The sequence below is a fragment of the Contarinia nasturtii genome, unplaced genomic scaffold (genome assembly GCF_009176525.2).
Source record: "Contarinia nasturtii isolate CC-2019 unplaced genomic scaffold, AAFC_CNas_1.1 Cnas_scaffold_2228, whole genome shotgun sequence".
NCBI classification, from domain to species: Eukaryota; Metazoa; Arthropoda; class Insecta; order Diptera; family Cecidomyiidae; genus Contarinia; species Contarinia nasturtii.
The window spans coordinates 85222-103486 of record NW_022199551.1 but is presented as its reverse complement, the minus strand read 5'-3'; the positions used below and the strand labels follow the sequence as shown (position 1 = coordinate 103486).

Below are 18265 nucleotides of genomic sequence, written 5' to 3'. Positions count from 1 at the left end.
CTCTCTCTCTCTCTCTCTCTCTCTCTCTCTCTCTCTCTCTCTCTCTCTTATGAGAAAAAATATAGACATATAAAACGTGCATATGATTATATACAGCATAGTTCAGTGGGTGAGTCATCGTCAGTCGCGCATTCAATTCGGATTTATTTTAAATGTGTATTCTGTATCTTGCACACGTATTGCTACTGTATCTGCACATTGTCTGGTTTCCTGAATGTGATACTATAAAGTTTGCCTGCTGCAGATAAGATAGAGCCGGTATGGTTGTACTATGTGGCATTTGGGAGTTCTACGATTTATACGCGTTGCCTTTTTTGTCATTCAATTCTCGCTCTTTTTTCCATTTCGGATCGATATTTTTTTATCTCTCATTGCATGTCTTTCGCTTTCGATCGGGTAAACACTGGAAAGCACATTGTTTCAATGAAATCGAAGTCAATTGTTATTTATTGAAGTGAACGGTGAAACGGTGTATGCCATGTCACGAAAAAGGTGTATATAATAATCGATTTAACGCGAACTGTAAAGAATTTTATGTGTCACACTTTCATACCGATTACATACACACGTTTCTTACCTGTAGATCACTTAGATTTCAGCCAAAATACCGAGGCCTAACCAAGAGTTTGTACACAATCTCAAATGATTTTTCTTCATCTCTTTCACCATCTGCGTTTTCGTCTCTGTTTCTCGTGGACGATTTTGTTTTGTTCTTCTTTATTCAGTTTGTGCTGTTCGGCAATCGAAAAATGAAAATGAGGCCATTAAGTAATTATTCGGCTCAATAAAATCCAAAGTATCTGCAGTGGTTCCAAAGCAATTGAACTCAGACCGAAATTTGATTCAAAGTGGTAGATTTTTGGCAACGAATCAAGACTGTGTTTTTTACGTGCGGAACGAATTTCAAGTTTTGAAAAGAGTCATGTTTGACTCTAAATTGTTGCTGATACGCCAAGCAAAGTAGACAGAACCTTCATTGTTATCGAGCAATGTAATAAAAATGAAACGAAGGTTTGGGAAGTTGTTTAAATTTGCTGTGCTCTATTGCAATATTGCTGATAAGAAATAAAATACGGTTCTAATAGCCTTCCAGCTACATCCGGCGTAACAACAATCAGTTTTTTCTTGTTGTTTCTCTTTCATTTATTTTTCTCTCTAATTTTTTTTTTCTCGTTATGAATTAGTGAATAGATTGTAAAGGTTCATTGACGTGCGTGTGCACAATGTGCATTACACACATATGTACACACGACCCGGGTCACACGACTGCAGCACCACATTCTACGTGATGCATGAATGGCATCAATAGATTAGTTCGGTTGCTATTCATTGTGAAAATCAGCTTTGTTGTTTCGATTTTTTGCAGAGTTCAATAAGTCACTGAGCGCCAGACAAAAAAGACCATGAGCAATAACAACGACTTTTGCCTATTTAAATTGCTATTTCAAACCATAGATTTCTGCTTAAAAAGTAATATAATGAGACTTGAGCTGTATGATTTTTGCTGTTAAAAAACACAGAGAGAGAGTCAATTTGAACATGTGCGTCAATGCACATGAACAAAGGGAGAATCCCTAAAAAAGTGACAGAAGAAAGTCATTTAATTTATTATCGTAAGTTATGCAAGAATGCAACTCCGCCTAATATTTTCACCAGCTCGCAAGTGCACATGTATATGAGAAAGCGATAGAAACGCAAAACAATTGCGTAATATTCATTTCAAGGCGTTGCAACGAACCTGTTTGCGACGATTGTAATGTTCATGCTCTTTTGACAAATTACCACGGATAAAAATAATAATGAGATACAAACAATGGACAAACCGTTAACCGTACTCTCTACCACATTCCCCGATCGTAAAAATAGACACAAAATCGCACCCATCAACAGTTATCGCAGAACGCATAGAACGTAAGTAAGTGAGTGTATAGAGGTGCCGTCTATTTAACTAATCTCTCTGCACCCTCCGTCACGCGCATTTTATGCACTGCACACTGAACTGTGCAACACTTCATTTCGTTCCGAATAAATAGTAAATCATATTTTTACTATCGCATGCAATGTCTCAATTCACAATATCTCGATTCAATCGACGAAGTACTAACGAGCTGTTGCTTATGCTCCATTTTTTCAATCCAAACGAAGGGTGACTAAGACGACTTACCGTAAGTGTAGTATTGCATTTGCTTCAAAAGATGTATAAATCGATATTCTATTGATGGTTTTATTGATATTAGTATTTCGCTTATCGTGCAATTTTCATGTTTTTATCGAATGAAATTCAACTCCTGAAACACAATATCTACTAACGTAACAGTACTTTTTATGAATGAAACTTTTCCAATTCATGATAAACAGTAAACACGGTATTTTAAACGAGGTTTTTGAGTGTTTTGGTCTGAAGTTTTGATGAATAAATTAAATCAAGTTTTAATTAATGCGATGAAATGTCATGGGCTTCGGGCTGGAAGCTATAGATCATTACAAGCGTTTTTCAACGTACGCTGAGTTTAATTGTTTTGGAAGCTGAACACTCACAATGGAAAAGGGTTTTTTGATAACGTATGACATTCAAAACTTCATGAAATACAATATTTATGGATTGTTGAAAATTGAGTTTGAAACCGCTTCAAATTTTAGAATATTTCGATTGACTATTACCTGCACTCAAGTTACATGCCATTTTATTTAATGGCATTCGATAAACTGGCAGCATTTCCTTGTTGATATGTTTTTTTTTTGTTTCAAATTATTTCTGACATTTACAAATGATGCCAAACGTGAGCCCAAGTGAGGTGGTACAACATCGATTTGTTGGTAAAAGAACAGAATTGTCATTCGATACGTGAGCGACGGTGAGCAGACGGAGTCAAACATGAAAATATCAACAAAATTTATCAAAACTGACGTGAAAACCGTTGTTTACGGCCACCAAGCGCAATTTGCTTGACAAGAAAGACGGAGAAGATATAGTAAGAGAAAGAGAAACGGGAGACAAAGAACACGAGAGATATTTTATTGCATTAAAAATTAAAACCATATAATAAATTGATGATGGCAGTAAATTCCGTATCCCGTGATAGCCATTATGATGTTACAAAATTCTCAGGCCATGTTAATTTCATACAGTAGCTGGCGCTTTATCAAACATAAGCGCAAGTGCAGCTGTTGCGCGCATTTATTCTCGCTTGATGTTGGCAAAAATATTTTGAATTTTTGATGTTTCGTATTTCGTGTGTGCATTACAGTACATCGAACGTTGTATTGTGTTGTACGTTAATTTCAGCATAAAACTAATTTTAAAAGACATCATCGAATATGTAATTTGACACACAAAAAGAAACCAACCAAGATAATATTGGCGACGACGAACGAACAAAAATATCAATGCATAGTTTGCAACAAGAATAGAGAAGAGATACTTAAGATGTTTGGCACGAGAACAGAGAGCACTTAATGCAACGAGACAACTAAACACTTTATTTCTTCCACTTAAAACGTACAACACAAATATTATTATTATTTGTTCGGTGCTTTTTAGTCTGAACAAACAACGAATTAATTGAAGATAATCTGAAATGTGTCGTTGATTTCCAACCGGCAACTGTTTTGAGGATGCAATGTTTCACACACACACAAACAATTTTATGGTTGAGACAAAAAGTTAAAAGTAAAAATGTGCAAAAGATATTTTTGTCACGTTACACAAATTCCAGACGGTTGACGTAACGAACATCATAAAAGACTGCGCCGCAATAAAAAACCACCATTAATCATGATGCACAAACATGACAAGCAGGCTTTTGACCATGTTATAAACATTTATTTTATTTGAATGCCAATAAATATTTGCACCCTTTGAAAATTAATTCTCGACATCAATTTCATTGATGTCTATACCGTGCACATCGACAATCAATGCGTATGCATTGCACACAACAATAATATGCATTTATTTGCAATTCACCCTCCCATTACATTGATGCAATTGCAATTTATGTCGGTTATGTAAATTATATCTCAAAGTTCAAAATATCAATTAAAATACTTGAAATGCTATTTTCGATTAATCTTTATTGAATATAATATGGGGATGTAATAGTGGAATTCAATTTATTAATACCGAAACAAACAGTGCATCCAGTGTGAACCTCAAGATTTATACACATTGTTATTTGCTCTTATCTTATATAATGAATTTGTAAAGTGACATTCAGATGTATTTACAACCGATACAGGAATTTACAATTTACAATTTTGCGAGCGTATCTATTGAGTTTAATACTAGTTTCAACCGATTCGCTTGAATACTTTGGCACAAATGGCAGGCGTTGTACGACTTCGAAGAATTTGGTTTGTTGTTTTCATGTTTGAATGAAGTGAATTCCTGTTGTCTGCATTCGGTTAATTATTGATTTTACGATCAATAAATATGCATATACAAATTATTCAACTGATTTTGATCAAATTCCATGAAAAAATATTTTTCTAACAATAAAAAAGAGTGATTCATGCGAGATATAAAGCGTCGATATTTGTTTGATTTTTTTTTTTCTCAAACTCCGATTAGGTTTTATGATAAAATTTGTGAAGTTCCTCTATTATTCTTTTGTGTGTGATGTGCAATGTTGCATGTACTTGACATGTTACAATTTCTCCTGTTGAAAATTAATTTTGTTTTAATTTTGCGATTGAAAAAATTGAATGTTATGTTACCAATAGCTTGATTCTATGCCGTTGGCACCGTGGAAGCAGCCACGGCTGCTGCCCCTTTTACCTCCTCCATTTTTCCCTCGATATTTTCTTTTATCTGGCTTGGATCAGGCATTGATGGTGGTGATGCCATATTTGACATGGCTTCCGGTGAGGATGGAACACCCTCAGGTATAGATGGAATACTTGGCGCTGGCGGCATACTTGGTATTTCCGCTGGTACAGATGGTATACCTGGCATTGCCGGTGCCTTGGGCAAGCTTGGCATTTGACCTGCACTTTGTTTGCACATAAACAATACCATTGCCAACACTAAAAATGTGAATATTTTGAAATTCATTTTGGAATTGGTTCGTTCGATTGAAGTTGCTTGAAATTTCACAGTCAACTAAAGTTTTAGTGCAAATTCTTTGCTATTTATATAAACTCCAAAGACACATCAATAACTAATTGATCACATGTTAAAGAATCGTAATTATTTAACACTATCGGTAATTGTGAAGAACTCTGTACTATCTCATAGGAAGATTTTGATTCAAAATCTTCAACATATATGATTGGATTGCGTGCATTCAATAATTATTACGACTCTCTCTCTCATTTTTGACGTGTTTTTCTATTAGACTTGAATAAACAACACGTTAAAAGGAACCACACAAGTAGTTTCTATTTTTGCGCGTTCAAATTTCGATGAATATTGAAATGCTATAAAATTCAATTCATTACATATGGAAAATGCCTATGAACTGAAATTACGTTTCAAATTCTATTCGGTGGAACTTTCCGCAAACATATAACATTTCCGCTTTTTTCGATAGTAATTCACTGATAACAAACCCACAATAGATTACATCTAAATTACTTTAATTATTGCTGTTTTTTGCCGACATGAAACCATATTGCTTTATGGCAGAGTTACCACACTTATTGAAATTAATTTGAATTTGATTGATAGCATTGTGATCGATTACAAAGTGTAATTAGCAATTGAGTGCGGATGTACCACATGATATTTTCTATAAATTTTCGCCAAAAACAATTTAATCACACCTTGTTCATCATATGTTGGTATTGAATCATTTATAGAGTTGAGACCTGCACGCTCAATAAAACACCAAAATCGACTTTATTTTTTACATTATCAAAATTGTTATATTTGTGTTGTTTTCCCAAATAAATTGGTAATCTTCACTTGTAATTTATAAATGATGCATGTTTTTGTGAACCATACCAACCACCCTACATTGGTTCACTATATTTTATGAATTGCTTACAATTGTACCATAAAATTAGTAATTGATTTTATTGCCATTTCGTTTCTAATTGAAAACTCTTTTATTTGCAATTTCAAAATGATACGCTAGACTACAGATGTTACCTAGAGGTTGTATTTGTATATGTTCTGCTGTATCATAGCGATTAATCTTTTTATTGGATGACACACTCAGAAGCTTATGTGACCAAAGCATGAACGTTAAACTGCGTTTGAATGAATTCCCCATTCGTTAATCTTGAATTGTTGCATCCAATGGCGCATTATTTTTACTTAAAAGAATTGCATCAATTGTGACTTTAACTGCTATCAAACCATTATATACTACTAATGCAGTAGTTTCTCTTTCGTGATTCGTGCCACTTTTACGCACTTCAATGCATATACATTTTTATTTACCGATCCCGAAAAATGATTTCACCAAAGGGAGAGAGAAATCGTCGACTCCATAAAATGTTTTATTCTGATAAATGGTTTTATGGATTGCATTTCCATAAAATATTACAAAGACAATGTGCGACCAGCCATTTCCACTCAACTAAAAGCGTATTCTCAACGTTTGTACTTGTAAAATTGTATTCATTACATGGATGGGGTATTCTTATCGATTGTTTGTTCTCTTTTAAAATGGTGCTTGGTATGTGTGTCAAAAGCGGAGGTAAATTCGATATAAATCATGACATGGAAAATTGTTATTAGATTTTCGTATGTGGAATTCAATTTAAAGACTAAAAAGAATCGGAATTTGTCGAGCATAGAGCAATATTGTGCTGAAAATACCTCATAACCAACAAAGAATTGAAAGACCTGCACACGGAATGTCGATGTTTTTTGCTTGGCTGAGTTCCGTTTTTTATGAAGAAAAAAAAACCAACATAGTCATAGTATTATTGGATTTTAGTAGGTTGGAGGGTCGTTAACCGTACACATATTTGACCATATGTTTCTCTGATTTAATTGAAAAGTTGGTTTTTTTTTTCATTTTACAGGAAATTGCGTGCAAGAGCGGAATTTCTTGAAATGAAATTAAAGGTAAATATATCGAGTAGAGTGTGTAAATGGAACCATATTTTTATTCAACCTTTTCAAAATGAATCTATGAGAAAATGAATTTCATCGAAATGTCAACAAAATAATATCGAACTACTGTTTGATTTTGGGGTCTTTTATTCATTCAATTCAAGCACACGAAAAAAAACCAGAAAAAAACTGAAAAAGAATAGATTTTTTATGGTGAAACTGCAGCACCGTTAGATCCAAGGCCTCTTTGTTGTGGCATTCCACCCGCTGCACCACCAACCAAAGATTTAACTTTGTTGACACAGTCCTTAAATATAGTTGCCACATGATTGAACATTTCTGTTGCTGTAGCTACAAAACCACTAGGGCTATTTTTTTGCATTTCAGCTTGTCGTTTTGTCCGATAAATTGTGTCCGACAATGAATTGATTAATTGATTGGTAAAAATTGAAGGATTTGGATGAGGGCTTCTTTTTTGACGAATACCATCATTTCTTTGAAAATTCCCTTCACTTTCAAATTCATCATTAACGCTTCGTTTACGACGTTCACCTGATTCTGTTGTGGGATCATCCATTGCACGACCAAATCCAACTTTTATACTATCGTTGAATTGAACGGGACCTTTTTGTTTCGAAAAAAAGATCGGTTTCACAATGAACTCATTTAGATTTATGTAAGACTTGAATACCTGCTTTAATTGAGTAATTTTTTTTGAAAGCAGCACCATTATCTAGAGTTTCCTTTATTTGTGCAGCGCCCTCCAAAAAAATGGTCGAAACATCAGGTCCTTCACGTTTTACTCGGGTATTATTATTACAGGCCAAAATTTGTCCCAAACAAAACACCGACAAAATGATGACCACATTTAAACATTCTACTTGTTTCAACTCCATTTCGATTTAATTGACTCAAAAATTATAAATGAACTGGAGTGGACCTGAGTAATCCGATCGTATTTTATATGAAAATTTGAACGTAATTAATTCAAAGATAATCCACTATAACGCAGGCATCGCGTGTGATCTGATCATTTGTCATAAATTATTATTTGCTGTTGTGTGATTTTAATTGAAAATTGCACCACATAAAGTTCAAAATGTTATTATCACCATGATTTTCTCATTATCATTTGTATCAGATGGATTTCCGTGTGCACGGTTTAAATGGGTTTTTTTTTATCAACAAACCAACTTCCTTTCGATTGCATGCACCCAGCACGAATGGTTATTAATTTCTAGTGAACATTGAAATGGATCGATTTTTTTATGCCGATGTCACGTCGAAAAATTGGTTCCATCCCAAAAAAGGTAAACAGTGTCGCAACCATTTCTTTTCAAATATTGAATTGAATCGTTATCCGTTGAACTGAACAATGCAAGTATCCCGTGTTTTTTAAATATAGATTTCAAATAGTCTCCGATAAAATATATACACACACACCGCAGTTCTTCGTGATGTTTAAATGGCACGTGCAAAGTTCCCTATCGATAACATGAGAAAACCCCCGGAAATGACGTTAAATATGGAGATAGAAGCAAAAACACATTTCATTGCTCAATTATTATTTGGAGAACAAATTTCAGATTTTAACATGCACCATCAATGAGATACATAAAAGAAACGATTCGGATCAACATTTGATTACCTATGTCTAGTCCACGTTACGCGGAGAACATGTAAAAAGAGCACGACGATTGTGGACAAAAGCAAATACGAAGAATATTCAATTTTCTTCATTTAAATATTTCAACGACGAAACTGAAACAAATACAAAAATGTAAAAACTTCGGTATTATACGAATATTTGCGCAAAATATGTATATGAGAGCCGTATTTGTACAATACAACGATGCACAATGCAAGCGTACAGTAACTAATTTCGAGTGCATGGCTTCACAAAACAGACAGACAAAAAATATCCAATGCAAAGTTTATTATTGCAACTTTTGTTATGGTACATTCAATGTTCATGCTGTCAAAAACAAACAGCGACGACGGATACTCACGGCAAATGTAGATGTTCATTCTTTGTCCGGTGAGTGTATGATTTCCTTTCTGTTGTCGTTTTCATTGAATGTTTGCAAAATATTTTCATATTTTACATATTTTTTTTTTAAATGCACTTTGTTTTCCTCTCATCGTTGCATACGAAGAAAATATCTCGAGGCAAAAAAGCAAAAACTCATCTCAAAATTAAAATCATAAATATTGAAATACATTTATAATTCAGTAGTCATTTTTTTTGTTAAATTTTGTATCCAGTACTTGGAGTTGCTGGAATCGAATACAGAAGTTAAACAAATTTTTCACATATTAAAATTTGAAAGTTTTTGAAATTCAAACGGCATGAATGCATGAATATGAAAACTAAAACAAAGTTTCATTCATATACACACAGAGTGACACAATCCAATGTCAATTTATTCAGCGTAACGTTTCTATATTCCAAGAACTTTGTCGATGGAAATTACATTTCATTTGCTTTCGTGATTCAATCAACTCTCTTCGCAGTCGGAATCATCTATTGAAGTGATTCAAATTCTTTGTTCGATAACAACACGACTTTTAAACTTTCAAGTGTGTCATATCATTTGTATGGCAAACAAATTCGATGAATGAAGTACCCAACTTTCGGAAAATGGAAACTGAATTGACGCTTCTTCAGCTTCAGAAAACTTCGCTTGAATGCAATATAAATGAAGCAGTTCAAAAGTCATAAACAATTAAGATTTGAATACACACTCCAGAACGCATCAACCTCAATGTGATAATTCTATCATATTTTAATATGTTTGCACAAGATGTTTGCATTTGTTTGTCATTACCACTTGTTAGAGTTCCTTTGCGACTAGCGCAAGCAAACAGAATATAAATAATCTTCAACTTTTAAGAAAGTTAAATTCGTTCTATTTGCTGTAATTTTACCTCTTTATTTGCTTAACCCAGTCTTTTCATTTTCGTTTTTATCATTTCATTTTATCTTAATATAATATAATATATTTTGACGGTGTTTTGTTGATAAAATAATGAGCGAAAGTGAAATGGGTGCGTTCATATTTGAAATGTATGTATGTATACCTCTTTTAGCGTCGAAAAAACATCACATTAACATTTAAACTTTGTACACTTTGTTGTCATTGGAGCGAAATGGTGAAGTCGACAATGCATAGCAGTTTAGAAAAAATATATATATTTATTAGCTACTGTCATCACGATGATGCGCAATTGTACGTTATTAACATTTTTATTGTTTATGTCACTATTTCACTTTATATTAAGCGAATACAAGGCAAGAAAACCCATTCATATACAGTCGGAAATGTTATGTAGTAAAACTGTTCCGCAAATAATATTGAGTAAGCGCTTGTCTATTTGTGAAATGTTGTAATCGAGTCGCCGTCAACTGAAAGAACAACCAAACATACCACCAGACGCAAAACCCATTTCGTGTACGTTAAATGAAAATATTTTCTATTTCTCGTCTTTTTCGCTGCAAAATTATTTCGTGTTGAAAGTCATAAAGTTTTTGCTACTTTTTTGACTTAAAAACTGGATTACTTATGTGATTTTCCGCAATGAAACGTTTCGTGCAAAATTCAAGCGGCTCATAAAAATAAACAGTGCGTCGATTTTGGGTAAAATGAGACGAGACAAGAGTCTATTTACTTGACTATTTGTAGAATAATATGGCATAAATTCATCTTAACTCTCTCTCTCGTTTGACTTCAAGCACCCAAAACCATATTATATTATTATCATTGCCAGTATGCACGAAAAAGCATAGCCAAATCGTTTCGATCCACTGGTTTCGATTCGGTTTATAAGTGAGATGAGCGCGCTGCCTCGGTTACAGAAAAAAAGACACTTGGTACGGCAACATGGAATTCGAGTTTAGTTGAAACAACACAACCCACACTTGTGATATTGTGACACCGGTGCAATTTATCTCTCGAGGGAATACTATTTAATTATCGACAAACAAGAAGCATTTAACCATTTAAAACATTTGCAATTTACAAGCGAAAGCAAATGTCCCTATCCACAGCGAGATGCTTTCTCTCTTGCACTCTCTCCGGTTCGGTACTTAATCCATTGAATGGTGTCTGGACATATTTTACTCTGTATCTCGAGCGTTCAAAGTTGTACACGGAATTTTCAAGTTTCAATTTCAAAAGTTTTGTGTTTCATGGTTTCATTAGAAATGTTGAAGAAAAACAAAAATGCGGAAATCGATTGACTTCAGCAAAACAAAAAAAAGAAGTTTTTTCAAAGAATGCTTATCTTAAATGTGCTATCGATGATAATTACTGGTAGGTTTAACTACTGTTCATTGACCGATTTTTCTAAATCGGTTTTTGCCATTTCGAAAACCATATAACCGGCCAGCGCAATTAACCAACATTACTTTGTTTCGCGCGATGCGATACAAAAGGCGCGCGAAACGATAAATTTGTCATGAATTGGCATATTTATACATTCCAATGGGTATATGTAAGCAACGGTCAGTGCGCAGAACGAGTGTACCATAAGTGCAATTAAAGTGTCAAACGGAGACTTTTTTCCTCTTTCCACAACGGATTCTAACGATATAACACTTCTTTTTTTTATTCTGCTGTTATTGATGTTGACACAACGAAGGCGTACAAAATGAAGTGCTATAGAAAACGATACAAAACAATAATAAATTACATGAAAAAGTAATATATACAGCGGTACATGGTTTGCACCGCGGAGCAATCGAAAATGAGTTTTTGAAAAAAGAAAAATACGAGTGAACGTATATCAAGCATCAACAAAACGATTTCATAAATACCAAGGAAATGATATCACCACATTGACATAGTTTTCTACCGTCACAGAGTAGAACCCGCGTAAATCGTTCGCATATTTATTATTTGAAAAAAAAGCGATTTTAAAACGCTTCTTTTTTCTTAATTTCCGCAGCATACTTCACTGTAACATATTTTTGCAATATATTCTTGTCTCCGTCAAATTATCGATGCAGAAAAAAAATATACACCATAAACGTGAAAGTTTAATGGGAAAAATGATATCAAACGAGACGTCTTTTTTTCGCTTGTTCGACTCTCTTCAGACGATATTTTCATCACAATTTCTTCTTACGTCAATCTCAATTGAGCACTCGTCAATGCCTTAATGAATTGCTTCCATTGGCATTACTTTTACAATTTCCTTCATTCGCATTACTTCTCTTCCTGTGCAAATGCAATGCTATTCATTTTGTTGCGCATTTTTTTTCTGTACCGTTTTAATAATGACTCTTTTACCATTTTATTTCAGTAAAATAGAAGAAGTGTACAATGTGTCGCCATAATTATGTGTTGCTGAAATATTTCGCACATTTCAAATGAAGCGAACGAAAGCACAAAAATAGAAAACATCGATAAGAACGCGCTTGATGTTCGTTACTGTGGTATGTTGGGTTCTTTTTCTCCTCTTTAGAAGTTTAAGTGATGTGTTTGTGTGTGCACGGTTCCATTGAACGTATTTGTACATGGATGATTAATCAAATGTCAATAAATGTTACACGCCGTCGATAGCGCGTTGAAGCCAGAAAATGAACTTTTAATTGCTGCGAAGCAATGAACACTGCTTTACAATTTGCGATCAACCAAAGACTTTGTATAATAAAATCGAATTACATTTTGTGAAATGCTAAAATTATCTACGCGACACACTAAATGAGTTGTTCGATGCGAATCATTCCCACTACTGCCAGTTTGTAAAACTCTTTTATTCTTTTTGTACATGTTGAATAAACAGAGTGCAATTTGCTGTGTCGGTTTGCATACGGGATAATCATTGAAAATGTCACTACAGCCATGAGTTGCGGTTGGTGTGGCCGACGAAACATAAGCATTTATCTCTATCTAGTCACACATTTCAAATCGGGGCACAAACAATTTTCACTTCGGCTAAATGAGTTCGAACAAAATGCGACATTTAACAAAAAAGCGGGAACATGACATGGGGCTGCCTATGTGAACAAGATTTGTTTGCATTTGCCAAGCATAATCGACATCGACAACCAAGTGCACACGAATTTAAAATATTACGTTAATGCAGCAGAAATTTCGATTTGTATCGTTGGAGGAAGATGAAATATAGCCGACAGTGGGTATTTTGCATTTCAATTCTAGTTTCAATTGGAACGAACGATGAGATAGATAACATTTTGGCCATTGTATCTCGATGCAATTAAATGACATAATTACAAAATGCCGGAATTTGTTTGCTGTTAGATTTTAAATGGCAGTCAAAGTTGTCGACAGCAAATCGTCCAACATTTTAGCGCTTTTGACCACACATACTAAGTGTACAACATCTCACGAATAACACTGACAATGTCACGGATACACTCAATTGCAATACACGCCAAGTGAAATGGATATAGACCGGTTTACACCGTCCAAGCTTTTTCCATTTCACACGCAAACATGCAAACGAAAATAAGAAAATTGCACATTACATGTTTGGCGCCACACACCACACACATACAACGACTTGAGATGCATGTAATTTATGTGTTTGCATTTTAAGCAGACAGTTTGAGTATACTTAAAAGTGCAACTGTGTAACAGCTACTAATTATGACATACTATGTACACTTTCATTGCACTTTATCGGTGCGCGCACAAGTTTCTTTTTTTGTGTGTGCAAACGCTCGCGTACATATAAAACCTATATTTATTACATTGATGTATGCATTCGTTTCAATGACTCGAATGCTAATTTGGTTTTATTCAATTGCTTAGCCAAAAAGAGATACACTTTTCACTTGCTTTTTGAACATCTTTAATTTGGTAAAAGTAGCAATTATACAAATTAGCCACGATTGAATTGCTTATTTTACATTCGCTATATATTCCGTTTGATTTATGAACAAATCACATAAAAGTGAAAGCCATTGCATGTTCATTTTGATGCAGTGCACACGCATAAATAATAATAATTATTATTTGTCACTTGAACTTTCCCGCAAATGATCTTAATCTCTGATATTAACCAATCAATTCACTAACAATAAATCCCACTTCATAAATAGATTATTACTTACGGCTATGTCTTTTCTAATAGAAAAAACTGGATCCGAAATCCAGTACACCGATTAAACGGCCATTAACTCTGAATACATACCTGAAATGAGAAAAAGAAGAAAAAGAAATTAGCTTTTTTTTTCATTTAGTGAATGGAAAAAATGTTTTGAATTCAAAGTATGAATCAGGTCGCATTATTAAATGTGGGCCTTTGTTTGCTTTTTTCAGCTAATATAATATCCTTTAATTGACTGTCAACTAAATCAACGCATGACGAATAAAAAGTTACGACCGAAAGCATAAAAAGAAATTCATTAAACTTTTCTACATCATTTAAGCTATCAACAAAAAGCATCGATATTATCATAAGCTAAACGCTCCCATTTCAACGGTCACATCACAATGCAAAAGATCAAATGCTTATTCTTTTTATATGAAAAAGTGGCAGATAATTCGTAATAAAAAAGCACAAAAAGTGTCAACTTTTGAAATGTTCAAATAGATTTTTACAACGCAAAAAAAAAGAATATCCATCAATACTGGCTTGTTGTTAACCTCGCCGTGGTCGTTGCCATTCATTCAATGAAAAGAATTCCCAAAATGCCAATAAGCAGCTCAATGGTGGTAAAAAAAGATTTTAATGTCGTTACATTTTTTGTGCTTATTCTTGTTCTCAAACTCCTCCGCGATTTTTTTCATTTTCTCTTCATTTTGTTCCCCATTTCCATCCGAAATTCAAAAAAGTGGAATTGTATGTCGAACAAAAGTGAAGAAAAGAAAAACCGAAAAATTGCTCGTAAATTGTTGGTGTTAAACAATTTTTCGATGTTTCAGGCATTCAGCGTAGCGACAATCATGAAAAATAATAATATGTTGATAGAGCGAAATGCGAATACGAAGAACGAAAACACTCTGACGAAAAATGTGAATGTTTGAAAAGTTGTACTTACAAAAGAAATAAAAAGAAATGAATAAAATGACTAGAGAATCACATTTGTAAAATATGCGTAAAATTATTTGGATACTTTTTTTCTTTTTCTTATGAACAATGAACAAGCAACGAGAAGGAATTATGAAGGATAAGGCTACTTTCTAACCATTTTATACCAGTCAATGAACTACGTCATCATTGATATACACAACTGTCGAAATAATAAAGCTCTAAAAATGATTTTCCTACTTTGGCAATGAAATTATGCGGATTTTTTGTTTTGAAGAAATAAGAAGGAATCGCGAGTGTCAGATGAAGCGGAAAATTAACTGAACGTAAGTTGACAATGGGGTCAGCGAATTTAATCAAAATGGAATGGCACATTAAAATTATTATGCTCAAAATAAGGAAGCCTATTTTAGATGTTTTCATTCCTGTATACATTTCAGTTTGTGACACGTTTTCATTTCAACATTTCGATATCAATGTTTCATATCTTCATGAATGGAACATTTTCTTTGTAAGCAATTGATTGTCGACTTTTTATTATATCGAATGAATTCATGACAGAATCAAAGATGTTTTAAAAATCAATGAACGCTTTACGATTTAGATAGATTTATAAATTTGATATTTCTCCCTTTTGAGAGATAGAGATAGAGAGAGAGACTATATTCATTCAACGGCTGCAAAATTGTTTTGTAAGACAATTTTTCTAATTAATAATAATAGGAGCGTCCGAAAAATGTTTCAAAACCTCGGAAGCCAATTAAATTTAATTTCCAAAAGAATTTATCAAATAAATAGATGTACGAAAATACAAGAGCATATACTCTGATCTGATATATTATGTTCTACTCGCATTTTGGAACCACCGAAACTGCCGACTGTTATATTTCATTAACTGCCATATACGTTATAATACGTTTTCCCTATCTAAGTTGGAATCTTAACCAGAATCTTGATCTAAAAAATGTCCAAACTTTTTAAAAAAAATTGTATTTGTGTAACGAGATGGAAAAGCAATACACTTTAAAAGATAAACATTTATTGTTCAAGAAAATATCGTTGATATTTCTGCTAAATGACGTCATATAAATTATGATTATGTGAACAATTTGAAGTTTCCCTTTTTGTTTGTGTGGCCTCTGCAACGATGAAAAACTATACTCGCATCATTCCCTGTTGTTTGTATTATGCGAAAATGTAAACGAATGAATGAAATAAAAACAAAGCTCAATTTCGAAAAATCACCACATCATTCGAAAAATGAAGTGCAAACATCGGGTAAAAGTACCAAATAAATATTTAGATGCGAACAATTTGCCGGTTGACTTTACCGCCCATTCTGTGATTCGTAATATTCGCGAATAAAAGGGGAGACGAATATTATTCCGCCAGATTGTATGGATGAAAAATATGAAAATAGGGCAACGAATAAATTGAGTGAGAGAGAAAGAGAGGCCATATTCGTTTATTGGCTACAAAAAGTGTGTTGAATGTATGTTAGACGTTTGTAGACAAATCATAATAATAATAATCGTTGATTTTAGCTGAGAAAAGCCTTTCAAGCATTTTCCACTTGCCTTCTAATAAGCAAAATGTGTTTACTACAAAATCGCCAACAAAACTTTTGCAAAAGTGTCAGCCATATCAGTCGATGCCTGTCGTCAGGCAAACATAAAATTTTGTGAGTGATGTGTGTTTTATGTTTTGATTTCACCATACGCAATATCTATTTACATAACCGGCAATCATTTAGCAGATAGACAAACATATGTGGTTGCTGTTTGAACAAAACATCTGATTGTGTGTACATGATGTAGACATCATTGACGATAATATTACATGGCGAAAGTTGAATGCGAATAACTTCGTATTTTTATATGTTATTGTTGTAATTTCGTTCAATATATTGTTGACACTTTGATCCATATCGTTATCCTGGCAGAAATTTTTCGTCTTACTTTCTATGTTGTTCAGCAAAAAAAAAACTCATTTTATGTGTCCACTTTGCGCTGTGTGCGAGACTTTGCGATTGCTTCGTTTGATAATAAGGTTTGACCTCAACGAAAACACCACATGATAGCAAAATGACCATAATTTCTTACAAAATGTTTCGAGCATATCTTTGTGATTTCTCTTTAGAAAACACATCTTTGTTTCTCTGTCGCAATCAGATCGATTATATCCATTGATGGACCAATCACTCAAAACTTTTCTTTGTGCGGTTTAATTAATTTCGTTCCTTTCGCCAGTGATTTTTTGTCTTCGATGAGAACTTATCGTTTTTTTGCGTTCGATGCAATCTTTTTCGTATTTGATATATCTTTTTCATGAGTAAACAATATTTACTGATGTACTGTGCATCGATGTGCTGATTTTGACTTTGTGTAAGGTCGAATCGTTTTTATTTACATTCTTTCATTCGCCAAACTGTTTTTAGTGCTTGCACAATTACACGAAAATCCAATCGTCTTAAAGTACTCTTAGGAGTTCGTTGTTTGCTTTATATCCGCTTTCCTTCCTCCTTAGTTTGTTATTTAACTATTCCTTGGTTGTGCAACTGTGTCCATTTATTCGACGAAACATATGAACTTCTTACAGGAAATAAAACTAAATACACACAATTGCACTAAACTAAGTGGAATGTGATGTTTGACGGCGTAAATGAGAGAAAGGGAATCGATACGATGTATGTAAACACAGTCAGCGGATGAATATCGAAACCACAACGACTCGATTTAACTTAATGAGATTGCTCAGACTGGAAACGGAACAAGTATTTATTCTGTTCCTTAATTAAAACAACTTCGTAACAAGTTCTCATCGATCGAATGTATCTTCAATTGGATAACAAACGAATTCTCAAGCAATCAAGAGCTTTCCTAAAATTGGCCGTAAATGTAGAGCTTGTACAATTGGGACTCAACGATAAGCGCCACGTAATTCATGTAATTAAAACTTGAAAATTTATTTTAAAAAATGTTTACGTTTTCCGTACAAAATCAAAATACACCTTATTTTATTGCAATAAAAAATGGAAATAAAATCAAAAGCATTTCAGTCAGATACTATAACGACATATGTCGATTGAAAAACTAATACCTTCGAAAATTAACAATACGGTTATGTTTCTATATATTTATTTTACATGAAAATAAAAAAGCCTAATTTTAATGTTCAAAACTGAAAATGTACAAATAACGTTTTAATCTTTGATTATAACAATATATGGAAGTGGTTTGGGTCCAAAATATGCCGTTA

The 18265-nt window shown here is 33.6% G+C and overlaps 2 protein-coding genes and 1 long non-coding RNA gene across 4 annotated transcripts in view; all 3 read right to left on the bottom strand.

Annotated features, from left to right (window-relative positions):
* Nucleotides 1-18265, bottom strand: part of LOC116348009 (protein sprint) — a 132513-nt gene that overhangs the window by 54576 nt on the left and 59672 nt on the right. The gene's annotated exons all lie outside the window — the stretch shown is intronic.
* LOC116348012 lies at nucleotides 4055-5114 on the bottom strand. The gene is made up of 2 exons (XR_004201745.1): nucleotides 4717-5114; nucleotides 4055-4658 (listed from the first exon to the last, which is right to left on the bottom strand). It is a non-coding gene; the product is annotated as an uncharacterized LOC116348012 (long non-coding RNA).
* LOC116348010 lies at nucleotides 7136-7925 on the bottom strand. The gene is made up of 2 exons (XM_031778858.1): nucleotides 7698-7925; nucleotides 7136-7630 (listed from the first exon to the last, which is right to left on the bottom strand). Exons 1-2 carry the CDS (start codon nucleotides 7900-7902, stop codon nucleotides 7215-7217), a joined length of 621 nt encoding a protein of 206 aa, XP_031634718.1. The 5' UTR covers nucleotides 7903-7925; the 3' UTR covers nucleotides 7136-7214.

Bases quoted from the DNA above. Each gene is read 5' to 3' on its own strand.
- LOC116348010 (XM_031778858.1), bottom strand. From the start codon at position 7,902: ATGGAGTTGAAACAAGTAGAATGTTTAAATGTGGTCATCATTTTGTCG. The intron at 7,631-7,697 runs GTATTCAAGTCT...CGAAACAAAAAG, and splicing joins AAATTACTCAATTAAAGCAG to GTCCCGTTCAATTCAACGAT.